Here is an 11,956-nt window from a genome sequence, read left to right as displayed (position 1 = left end):
GAAGTGTAATCTCAGCAGTGAATGGTTGCGTGGGCGCCGTGTGGCATTATGGGGAATGTAGTGTGCGGCCGTAGCGACACCGAACTCTCTCGGTCTGCCTTCGGCACACCGTCCAGGTGTGTGCATTCCCGGTGATTCCTTTAATTCCTCTTTCCGAATACGACATAAGATGAATATTTCCCTTTGATCACAGATTTTTTTTTTTTTTAAAGCCTTTAGCGAAAAGATCAGGCTGAGACGGGAGCAGAAAGACTTCACGCAAACTGAATCGATTTGGGGAGCGAATAGAAAATGATGCCCCGTGTCGTGGGATGATCTTCAAGCAGCGAAGAGCATTCTATAAATATACATTATCTAATGAGGTGTATCCTTTAGGATATCTTATAGACAACGCACCTATAACTGCAGGTAACTATAGGTCTGTCTCAGCTCACCTTCAACTCCTATTTATTACATACCAATTAAACGGGGCTAATTGACTCCACCTCTTCATTAGAGGAATGACTCAGTAACACCTGTCGCTCTCCTTAATTAACCTGAGCTGCCCTGGAGCGAAAAAGTTGCCCGAGAACCTGCGGTCCATCCCTGGAAGTGTTCAAGGCCAGGTTAGACGGGACTTGGAGGAAGCTGGTCTAGTAGACGGCGTCCCTGACCGTGGGGGGGTGGAACAAAATGAACCTTAAAAAAACCCTTCCAAAGCAAATTATCCCATTAATTAACACTGGGGTCACGTGACTTCCGCCTCGGTAACGATGGCGCCTGTACCGCTCACTTCCGCCTCGGTAGCTATGGCGGCGGAGCTGTTTCCGCCCACGCCCCGCCCAGGGGTCACGTGGGCTGCGCGGGCGCAGCACCCGGAAGTGGCGGCCAGCGGGTGCCCCCGGCTGGGCGCGCGGGGCGGGGGGAGGAAGCGGGAGAGCGCTGGCGGCCGTGGTGCTCCTGGTTCTGTTCCTGTTCCTCGTCCCCGGGCCCTGCCATCCGGTGAGCGCCCAACAGTGATGGGAAGGCGAGAGTCGTCGCTGTGGAGACGGGCCTGCCCCTGTTGTCAGCGCCCCGCTCCGTGGAGGGAGCTCTGAGGGGCCGGGTGGGCGCTGAGGCGAGCGGGGTGGTCTCTGCTCCTTCGGGACAGTGCCACCACTGGAAAGGCTGCGCCGGAAGAGTCGGGGGACTGTGCGGGGTGGGGGATGTCTTTTGGGGTCTGGAGCGGGGTCGTTGCGACCCCTGAGGGAGGGAAGGGAGAGGGTTGGGATGCGGCCCAGCAGGGAGCCCAAAACCCCGCCTTGGGGCTCCATTTACCGGGGGTCTTTCAGGGGAAGGGGCTGCCTCAGCTTGTGCTACAGAGGGGAAAGCCTGAGTTGGCTTTTGTCCCCTTCTTCCTACAAAGCTGTGGAGCCAAATGTGGTTGAGGAGGGGGGTGGAGCAGGGGCTGGGGGCGGTGGGCAGCGTGGGGCAGGGTTGGTGGAAGCAGCGCTGAGAGATAGGGGAAGGCGCTGCTGCCATATCCCAGTTATCCATAAGTCTTCTTTCTCATTGTCTTTTTAAATCAATAATGAATGGAATATGTCATTAGTGTAGTGGAATAACTCACAAAGAGACTATTACCAAGAGCTCTGAGCACATCCATAGGTGATTCTTCCAGAGGAATTGTTTCTAAGAGCTTAAAGTTCTTCTTGGTTTTACTAAAAATGAAGCTTGGGCGTTTAGAGGCTGATCATGACCAGCGTCAGGCTCTTTGTGGTCTGAGCTACCTTCAGTAGCTGAATCCCTGTTTTGAGTTCATGGTTCAGCTTCTCTGTGGCTGGAAAGCACATGTAGTTGTTAATATGAGTATTTGTGTGTACAAATTGAATGCTGCATTTCTGTGCAATGGAAAAAAGAAACCCATTTCAGTAACAGGACATTCTCTAATCCAAGAGAAGTTTCCTCTTGCCTGGAAAGAAAGGCAGCCCTTAGGACTGGTGATCAGATGCTCCTTTAGAAGAAAGCTGGTGGAAATCAGCCCAGGTGTTAGTGGCCAATGGCTCACTTCCGTGAGTGGTAACAGGTGAACTGGGAAGTTCAAAATTTGGGTTTCAGATGGACTCTAAACCTGCTGTGGTACCAGACAAGGTGCAGGGACAGAACAAAGTTCACTTGCATCGTACCCTTTCTTTACCTACTGTAATCACACAGCTCTGTGCTCCCAAACCACAGCAATTAGCTTAAGGGTGCTGAAAGACTGAGGTGGCAGAAGCAGCAAGATGATCACAGTGGGAAGAGGTTGCCAACCCTCTCTGGCAACCAGAGTGAACAGCAGGAAAAAATCTCCCTCTCCGGTGCCTCTGTGTCTGTGTGGGGCCCTGACCGTGGCTTGTGCTTCTTGGCCCTGCCAGTGCAACAGTCCAAGATAATGTGTGTTTTAAGGCATTTCCTGTGATTTGTTTGTCACAATTTTGTCACACTGTCGTTTGCTGAAGAGCTTCTGGAAAGCCATTGATGTGTGGTTATGGAAAGGAATTACTCTGAACCGCAGTTTCCTTGCTCCAATGGCTGCTGTCCCCTAGTCCAGGAAGGCATCCTTGCACCTGCTCTGCTTTGCAGGTTGTTGGAATAGATATTTTTTACTTTTTCTGTAATTTTACTTGCTGCCAGACTTTGATAGAGAGCAGAATAGTTAGTGCAAGCACCAAAGTGAAGCCACACAAATTTGAACCAATGGCCACACAGGTGAACATCCCACCTCAAACCTTTGAACATGGAAGGTGTAGCACATGCTCTGTGGAAGGTGTGTGTTTGTCATGCAATTTACAAAGTACTTTCCCTTTAAAAATTCATATTTTTTGCACTTGGAAGATGGCAAATGAAGACTGAAAGATGAGGAAATTGTAACTAACTGTTAATCCAGCTGTAACCCTATAAACTGGTTAAGCTGCCCACCGGCAGCTCTCCTGTAGGGACAAATGAATTGGAGTGACTCACAGAACACAACGAGGTCTTATTTTATGAAGAATTAAGAAACAAAACCTATTGATTTAGACTTGGCAACTGTTAAGTAACAAGAGCAAAAGTTTCTTTGTTTTTCTATGCTCAGTGCTGTGTGTGAATGCATGAAAATAATCTCCCAAAGCAGCTGGCTTTCAGGGTGAAGCTATTGAGTCTGCAAACTTCAGAAGTGTTTGATGCCATTTGTTGTATAAATGGAAGCTAATGGTCTCTTGCTGCTTAAAAAAAAAAAAAAAAAAAAGAGTTAAATCTTGGAGTTACCTCAGTGTTTATTACTAATTAATGGAGTATTATAAGATACTCATTATGTATGTTTGGGCATTCTGGCTGGGGAGTGAATTAGTGGCATTCCTTTGTGAACTCAACTCTGAATCAATTTGTCCTGTATTAATGGTGTGCTTCAAGGATTTCTTCATTGGTAACTCCTGATGAGTCTGCTTCTGTGCAGATAGAATTAAAACTTCAAGGATTTTCTGTAAATTAAGCCTTGGATCAGGTGATGTTCCTGATGTGCTTTGGGACTCGTTTGGGTCAGTTATACTTAGATGGAAAAACATGACCTGAATACTGAGTAGGTTCATGAAATAACATCTGTGGTATGAACTCCTGAGTGAATTGTATGAATATTTATTAACTATAAACTTGGAGTGCCTTATCAATTTAGAACAAACCAAGAACATGCTTTAGGTTTTAAAGCCACTTACAGCCTGCAACACAATTGACTTTCTCTGCAGCTGTCACAAGGGAATGCTGCTACAGAGGCATCATCATTTCATAATTAGGTTGGTGCAGTAAGGCAGTCAGGTGACTGCCTCTTGGGAGAATAATTGCATGGTTTGATGAAAACAGAGCAAAAGTGAACTTGGTGTGAGTCAGAGGTGGTGCCATCAACTGATAAGAGCAAATCACCCTGCACTGCTTTATTTACATGGCACAGCTTTCAAGAGCTGCCCACGGTCAGGTCAAACTGTGGTATTGATTTCTCATTCTCTCTCTTTTTCAGGCTGACCCAAACTGATTTTTTTCTAAACATCATGGGAGAGATTAAAGTCTCTCCTGACTATAACTGGTTCAGAAGCACAGTTCCTCTTAAAAAGGTATGTACATCTTGTGAGTGAAATATCTCCTGTTTTTTTAGGGGGAGAGACTAAGTGTGGTTAATGCAGAGCAGTTGTGGCTGTGCTTCTGACCTGTTTTATCTCCTGAACTGTTGTCCCACATGTCATGTGAGTGCATGAAAGCACATCCTTCATCTTCACATGCTTCTTGGAGGTCACTTCTGCCTGTGGTGGGGAGCAGAGACTCGCAGCTGTGAGCCATGGCAGCTGTACCTGCCATCCTGGTGCCAGCCATGCTTGAGGAGGGGGCTCCAAAGGAGTGGTGTGTGCTGGGCATCACATGTGTGGCTTCTCAGAGCTGCCTCTGTGCACTGGACTGAGCTGCCAGAGCCACCTCCACTGTTCCTGCCCATTGTCCTCAGGCCAAAGCAATGTCCAAAGGCAACTTCCCAGCAGTCAGGCAGCATGCAGGGTCCTGAGAATGGGAATATCCTTAACCACGGTGCAAAAACTCACACAGTTTCTTCTGCTTAATCACAGTGACAAACCACTTTCTCCTCTTGCTTGGATTTCCCCACTTCCTTTCACTGAGCCACAGGAGAATGTTTGAAGTGTGCAGGGTTCCAGCCTGCACTCTCTACCTGCCGAGTGGCAGAGGGCATGCAGTGCAGTAGTAGTATGTAACTCCTGACTCAATAAAGCACTCATGTACCTTTTGCAGGTCAGGCTTGCTGGGGCTGTGGTTACAGAGTGACCTGCAGCAGCCCAGACTCCTGCCAGACAGAGGGACAGCCCTGTCTTTACACCTTGCTGCTGCAAGCACAGTCACTGCTGTGGCTGCACAGGCTGAGCAGTCAGTGTCCTGTCTAGCCTGGGATATGTTATAGTTTGGTTTTGGGCTAAGCTGACTTTGGTGTGGTTCCCTTATCTGGATGACTTTGTGAGCTGCAGAAACACCTTTAGGGAAGAGCTGTAGGATTCTTATTAATTTTTTGCCAGTTTGTGTCTTCCGTAGATAAGAAAGATGTATTGCTGTTGACTCCACATGCTCTGTCAAGGCTCTGGCTGTCCATCTGCTGGGTCTGATTGTGCCACACTGTTGCCTTCAGGCAGTGCCTCACTGGGTCAGGGGCCAGCATTTCAGCAGAAGGATATGTGGGTGCTCTGAGGCTCTGCTTTGTGTGATGCAAGATGGTGAACGGAAGGAGCTGGAGGTTGTGGTTCCAAGGGAACGTGGTGCTGCTGCAGCTCAGTGTCAGCAGCCGCTGCCTTCAGCTACTGCCAGTGCTCAGGGTTTTGTAACTGGGGATGTGTGTAAACTGAAGCTGATAGTGACCTGGTGACCTTCAGAGCTGGGAATGCCTTACCCTCTTGAGTGCTTCTATCAGCTCAAAAGACAAATGATGTCACAGTGGTGAATGTGGGGTATGAAGAAGGTAGAAATAAGCAAACTAGTCCTGGTTATTGGAGAGAGAATTAAAAAACAAAAGCCCAATTTGAAAATGTAATTAATCTCTGAAGCAGTCTTTGGGAATACATTTGCCTGCATTATCCCTCCAGAAGTGCAAAGCATGTGCAGTACAGAGGAAGGAATAACTGGCCTTGGTTATCGCAGTCAGGTCAACCTAAGGAAGCAGAGCCAGAGCAGTTTGTTTGAGAATGTGCTAAGATGTTTCTCCTGACAGGCACAGGAAATGCTCAGCTCCATCCTCCTTCCTGCCCTGGTCAAATATAGGAAGTGCAGCACAGAAAATAACACTTTTTAACCGAGTCTCCTGCTTTGCCTGTGTGCCTCCATTTGCATACACCACTCACTGTCTTATCTGAGTCCTTCCTAAAAGTTTTCATCAAGGGACACCCTGGCCCTGCTAAAAAGTTCTGCTCTTTGTTTTGAGGCAGTGCAGATTTTACCTTTTATGTGAACTGTAGCTCATCTTGATTGATCAACCAGAAGAAGAAGGTTGGTGACCTCCCAAGTCAGCAGTTAACCACACTGCTGCCTACACAGCTCGGGAGCTGGAGTTAAACTGTCCAGCATGTGGCCAGAAATCAACTAGAACAAGTGCTTAAACCATTGATTCACTGTCTGGGCTCGAGGAAAGAAACCTTATCTCTCAGCCTCTGCTTTCTTGGTGTGGACTAACTTTGGTGGTGTTATTTCAAAGAATATGGTCTGCCTTTGGAAATACTCCTAAAGGTAAACTTGGTAGTAGCCACCCTGAATGGATCCAACATTACTGATGGAATGGCAGCTGAGAACAGCAAAGCCTGGAGCCCAGGGGTCGTGTATAAGGAGTTATTTTGGCGGGGATTGGGAGGGCTTTTGTACAAAGTTTGTGTTTAAATGGTTTCACTGGTGTGGAAGCTCTGGTATGCAATCTGTCTTTTTTTTATAGAGACTTTAGAAACAACGTTATCATGTGGTTCCTCACATGCTCCCAGAGCCTGAAATACTGGCTTTATTAGGAGCAGATTTGTTAGTCAAGCAAATCTGATTTGTGATACACTATTCTCTTCTGATTGCTGAGAAGCTTAACTGCTGGGTTGGAAAAGCAAATTGTGCTTGTGTATTACTGTTCAAAAAGCTATAAAATCTCAATACAGAGGAGATGATTTCTGGCTGCTTGACTCAGGCTTTCCCCAGAGGTTTGTGTTTGTTGGTCTCGTACAAGATGAAGCTTCTGCTGGCTTGTGGAGTTGAAAGAACATCTGGAATACAGAAGACAGCTTCTGGTAGAACAGGCCCTGTCAAAACAAGTCAGGCTTTTTTTCTGCTAGAAAAGAAGACACAATTCTTGCACTTTTGAAGATACCAATTATGCTAGGGCCTGTAGTACTGTATGAGGAGCTGCTCATAAAGGATAGCACCTCGTGTGTGAATAATCCCCCTCAGCCAGCTGTGTCCTGGGCAATCCAGATGCTCCTGAGATACTGCCAGTGGTGGAAGCATTTTTCCCTCCAGGTCAACCTTGCAGTGCTGCCCTGGGAGTTGTGTGTGTCTCTGTTTCTGTAAGTGTTTCAGATCAATAATTTGTGGTGATAGCTGCTTAATTCTGTAGGCCTGCATGGATCCAGACTGGAAACATCTGTACGTGGATGCAAATATCAATGGTTGTTTAAAAAAGCTGTCCCTGGGGCAGTACTGGCTCTTCCAGCCTCCAGCTGCTGCTCTTGGTACCCTGAACTGACCTCCTGTGTCTCTCCTGAGTATGGTGGCTCCTTTCCTGAGGTGCAGTTCATTATCCAGCTTATGTCAGGATGCACAAAATATTCTGTCTGATGGTGCGTGGCCACAATTCTATTCCAGCTGTATCCATATTGTCATTCCAGTTAGAAAACAGCCTGAAAGCTATTGTGAAGAAGAGTAAAAGAAGGTCTTGAGTATTATAACATTTGCTAGATGTTGGAAATTTCTAGAAGCAATCCTGGAAGCTGGCTGAAGAACCTCACTTGTCTTGCGTTTGCTCTCCCCTCTGTGCCTCTCTTTCCAGATAATAGTAGACGATGACGACAGTAAAGTCTGGTCATTGTATGATGCAGGACCAAGGAGCATTCGCTGCCCACTCATATTTCTCCCTCCTGTGAGTGGAACTGCAGATGTGTTTTTCCAGCAGATTCTGGCACTGACTGGATGGGGCTACAGAGTTATTGCTGTGAGTATTCTCAGTCCTGTGTCAACGGTGGTGTACTTGTGCTTGTTGCTCTCATTAGAGGTTGGATAATGAACTTCTTAGTTTTGACTTAAAGAATCCACCAAAAAACTTTGTGCTAAGTTGCACTACAGAGTAGTGAGCACGTGGATCCAGACTGGAATCTGCTATATGTCCACAGCAGCGTTTACCCAAAACCTTGTGCATGCATAGTGTTAACTTCTCAGCCTACTTTTCCTCTTGTGTGTCCTGGACACAAGTACTTTTTGCCTCCATCTGCATCCTTGTTAGCCCTGAGGCGAAGACATGAATTAGTTCAAGGTTTCCATGTTTTCCTTAGGGATGGTGGTTCTCAGCCTATGTAATAGCTGCAGATGCTATGTCACTCCTTAAATCCTACCAGCCTGCTCTTCTGGGGCTTCTCAGCTCCTGAGCTGAAGTGGTTGATTTGTACAATACATTAAACAGCCTGGCTTTAGGAGTACCCCTGTCTCTTGCAGCAGTCAATGATTTCTCTATCTGTTACATGGTACAAAATCGCTGAAGAACCATTCCAGCCTCCCCTCCCACTGATCCCAGAGTGAGGCAATGCTGCACTTTCCCCAGCAAACTCTTCTCTGTGGCACTTTGTGTGTTTTTGTGTAACTGAGGGGGAGGCATTTGCACCCGCAGGCTCTGGGGACCTTGAAGAGGAACTTCACGATACAGCTTGCTGTCTTGAAATCATTATTGTGAGAACTGGTACAACTTTGAAGCAGATTGATCTCAGCCAGTCTTTTCTAACTTTGTATTATTTTAGTTGCAGTATCCGGTGTACTGGGATCACCTGGAGTTCTGTGATGGATTCAGGAAACTCTTAGACCATCTTCAGCTAGATAAAGTGAGTGCTCAGAGATGGGGAAGTGTACGAATTGTTGCAATAAAAACCTGATGTTTGAAAGAGTCTCATTTAAGAGCCAGCGTAAAAAATAGGATACAAAAGTGCAGCCTATAAAGAGGCTGTGTTGCAATTTCACATTTGAAACTAGTTTATTTTTGAAGGTCAATGCCCTTGGGAATTGTCATACTTGCCCTAAATTCAGCTGCTATTCCAGGCCTATAAAATTGTATGGGTTAACTTCAGTTTTTGTGAGATCCTGTGGAACTTATCCTTCCTAACTCACATAGTACAGAACACCACAGTCACGTCTCTTGGACTGGAATAGCTATGGAGAACAAAGTGAAATGTTCGAGTTTTTTCTTAAGCTTGATGAACACAAAGAAATTTGTACTGTGTATCTGTGGGAAACATTTCCTACTGTTAGTATTCATCACATTTATATTGCACATAAAACCAGGAGATGAATGGAACAGTGATTCTTTGAAAATATGGGTTATGAGGACAAGGTAAACTTGAGTGACCTATTTTTATAATGAAGCACTGTGCTCAGAGGTCACATTTCATCATCTGTTTGGTTTTTTTTTTTCCCCCTTGCATTAGGTTCACCTTTTTGGAGCTTCTCTGGGAGGCTTTCTGGCTCAAAAGTTTGCTGAATACACACACAAATCTCCCAGAGTCCAATCTCTGATCTTGTGTAATGCCTTTAGTGACACTTCTATTTTCAATCAGACGTGGACAGCAAACAGGTAAAGAAGACTAAGACAAGAAAGCAGACTCACAGCATTAATTCTTCTGCAATGAAATGTCACACTGATTAGTTGGATATGTGTCTAACCTGATTCCAGCCTAGGGGAGGGAGGTGTGGGATGGAATACTTGTGACTTTTAAAGGCACACCACAAGAAGAATGGAAATGTTAACAATTCAGAGTGTGGAATTAGAAAAATTGTTCTGTGATCCTCTGTGGATGTGTGGTCAGATTTAAGAACTCTGCCTGTTGTCAAACAAAACCATTTAGAGCAAGAAGAGTGTTTGTTGTTCACCATGTTTAAAATATACTCTTGCCATGTAAAACTAAAAGCTGCTCAGAGCATTTCAAGCATCAAGCTGCCAGGTTTTCCATCTCTGTGCTTTTGAAGGTTCTTCAAGGATTTCATCTGAGGTTAAAGCACAAAGTCTGTGCAAGGAAAGGGAGCATTTACAACACAGCGTCTTGATGTTGAGTCCTTGGTGCTTGAAGATATTGTTACATCTTATTTCTGTTTTAGCTTTTGGCTGATGCCTGCTTTTATGCTGAAAAAGATTGTCCTTGGGAATTTCGCATCTGGTCCTCTAGATCCTGAAATGGCTGATGGGATTGATTTCATGGTGGACAGGGTAGGTAGCTGTGTGCTCTGATGGTTGTGGTTTCACTGTAGATTTACTGAGTGGGAGGTTGTAGATATTTCTGCTGCTTTTTTCATTCACTGACCCAGGAGGGAGGAATGAGAAGTGGCTCTTTACCAGGTGTTGACTGTCACAGCCCCAGCAGTTTAACTGATACACTGACCCTCTACCTTAGTTGTGTTTGTGTAGTTCAAGAGAGGGAGTTAAGGAACTGAGGTGGAAGAGAAGAAAGTTTTGGGATAGATCTGTACGCCATGCTCTGGGAGCAGGAACAACTAATGGAACGTGGTTTAAGCATTTGTCTCATGCAGAGTAATACTAAATTGGAATTATAACCTTCATCCCTTTGAAACGATCTTCTCTTTGGCTGTATTGTTAATATTGCATTAACCTCCTGCAGTGAAATATGTTGTTAATTGGTCTTTCTCTCTACTGCAAGCTGGAGAGCCTGGGCCAGAGCGAGCTGGCCTCAAGACTCACCCTCAACTGCCAGAACTCCTATGTAGAACCTCACAAAATCCGAGACATCCCTGTAACCATTATGGATGTAAGTGAATCTGAATTTTTTAATTAAACAGTATTTCCTTCCCTTGGCCATGATATTCAGTTAGCAACTTAGCAAGCATTTGCAGCATGTGCCTTCCTGTTTAGGGAAGCCTTCTGCTGACTGGCAGCGCTGTGCCTCTTCAGTGCTACATTGTGAATTGGATATTCTGTGCAGTAACACAGCCATATGTTTCAGTATCACAGTACTGGATTTCTAGCTGTCGATGCCCAGGTTTGCTTGTTTTCTGTTTCATTAACACCATTCCACAACGAAGCTGAGGGTCTCTTCTAGAAGCAGCATGCAGCCAGTCTGATGTAACAACAAAATCGGAGGTTCAGAGCTCACTGCTGGGACTTGTTCCATAGGTGTTCGACCAAAGTGCGCTCTCGACGGAAGCAAAAGAAGAAATGTATAAGCTTTACCCTAATGCCAGAAGAGCTCACCTCAAAACAGGAGGCAACTTCCCCTACCTCTGCAGGAGTGCTGAGGTCAACCTGTACATTCAAGTGAGTTCCTGAATTCAATCTGTGAACACGTTTAGCCACAACAGCAGAAGGCAGCTCCTGTTCTGAGCTTTTGTTTAACTTCCCTGAGTCTGTGTGCTCTCTGCTGCTGATACCAAAGGGCAGGCTGGGAGCAGCTGTGTCCATGCTAGGCCAGCTTTGGGGGTTTTCTGTCTCTGAACTCTTGTACTCCAGAGCCATGGTTTCACCCTCACAAAAGTTACTCAGAAGGAATGCTTCTCTTTTACCAAAATGCAGTGCTCCTTACACCTGTTTCTGTGTTATTTCCCATGTCCAACAGATCCATTTGCTGCAGTTCCATGGTACTCGGTATGCAGCCATCGATCCCTCCATGGTCAGTGCAGAAGAGCTGGAAGTCCAAAAGATCAGCCTTCACACCAGCAATGAGCAAGAAGGGCAGTAGGCTTGGGAGTGCCAGTGAAACAGAGGCATTGGTTTGGTGGTCTTCCTGTGTACACTCAACTGTTCCCACTCTGCCTTTTCCCTTGTGTTAGCCGATTATCACTGTGTGATTCCAACACGATCAACAGTCAGTAAACTACCCGTGGACAGCAACCTCCAGCAGTGTAATGGGATAGATCTGTTTAATTTTTATTCTTTGGATTCAAGGAAGTATCTTTGGAGACTACACTTTTAAAAATGAAGACATTTTTTCTACCAAAGTCTTCACTATATCATGTTCTTAAGCAGAACGGTATTTCTTTTTATATTTTTCACCCGGCTGTATATATTACCACATGCAGATTGTGTACTTAAAAGCTGACATATATTTTTGTTGAATATTTGACTTAAAAGATGTTTAAGTGTCAATGTTGCCATCACTTATTTGCTTCGTACATTGTGTTGTAAGTTAGTTTGTTTCTATTTGAAATAAAGCATTTGAATTTTTAACTTTCTTGCTGCTTAAAAATGGTTTTCAATAAAACCTCA

General features: G+C 45.4%; 1 protein-coding gene across 2 annotated transcripts; it reads left to right on the top strand.

Annotated features, from left to right (window-relative positions):
- Positions 1-36: 36 nt before the first annotated feature.
- On the top strand, positions 37-11,922 carry SPG21 (SPG21 abhydrolase domain containing, maspardin). Of its 2 annotated transcripts, XM_042039707.1 has the most exons (10): positions 37-116; positions 213-408; positions 3,986-4,079; positions 7,532-7,693; positions 8,490-8,570; positions 9,171-9,316; positions 9,838-9,946; positions 10,395-10,502; positions 10,868-11,008; positions 11,307-11,922. In XM_042039707.1, exons 3-10 carry the CDS (start codon positions 4,017-4,019, stop codon positions 11,427-11,429), a joined length of 933 nt encoding a protein of 310 aa, XP_041895641.1. In that variant the 5' UTR covers positions 37-116; positions 213-408; positions 3,986-4,016; the 3' UTR covers positions 11,430-11,922. The 2 variants fall into 2 exon arrangements, with proteins under 2 accessions (XP_041895641.1, XP_041895640.1); XM_042039706.1 differs by lacking the exons at positions 37-116; positions 213-408 and adding an exon at positions 854-981.
- The last annotated feature ends 34 nt before the right edge of the window (positions 11,923-11,956 follow it).

The sequence above is a fragment of the Corvus kubaryi genome, unplaced genomic scaffold (genome assembly GCF_017639235.1).
Source record: "Corvus kubaryi isolate FWS band 111438036 unplaced genomic scaffold, C.kubaryi_AGA036_p1.0 37394, whole genome shotgun sequence".
Taxonomy (NCBI): Eukaryota; Metazoa; Chordata; class Aves; order Passeriformes; family Corvidae; genus Corvus; species Corvus kubaryi.
Note: the sequence above shows the minus strand (reverse complement) of the source record. Positions and strands in the feature narration are given on the sequence as shown.

What these genes read in the sequence shown, in the direction of transcription:
- SPG21 (XM_042039707.1), top strand. Translation starts at nt 4,017, where the DNA reads ATGGGAGAGATTAAAGTCTCTCCTGACTATAACTGGTTCAGAAGCACA. An exon ending in CAGACGTGGACAGCAAACAG is followed by an intron (nt 9,317 to 9,837) that starts GTAAAGAAGACT and finishes TTTCTGTTTTAG; the next exon opens with CTTTTGGCTGATGCCTGCTT. An exon ending in TCCCTGTAACCATTATGGAT is followed by an intron (nt 10,503 to 10,867) that starts GTAAGTGAATCT and finishes CTTGTTCCATAG; the next exon opens with GTGTTCGACCAAAGTGCGCT.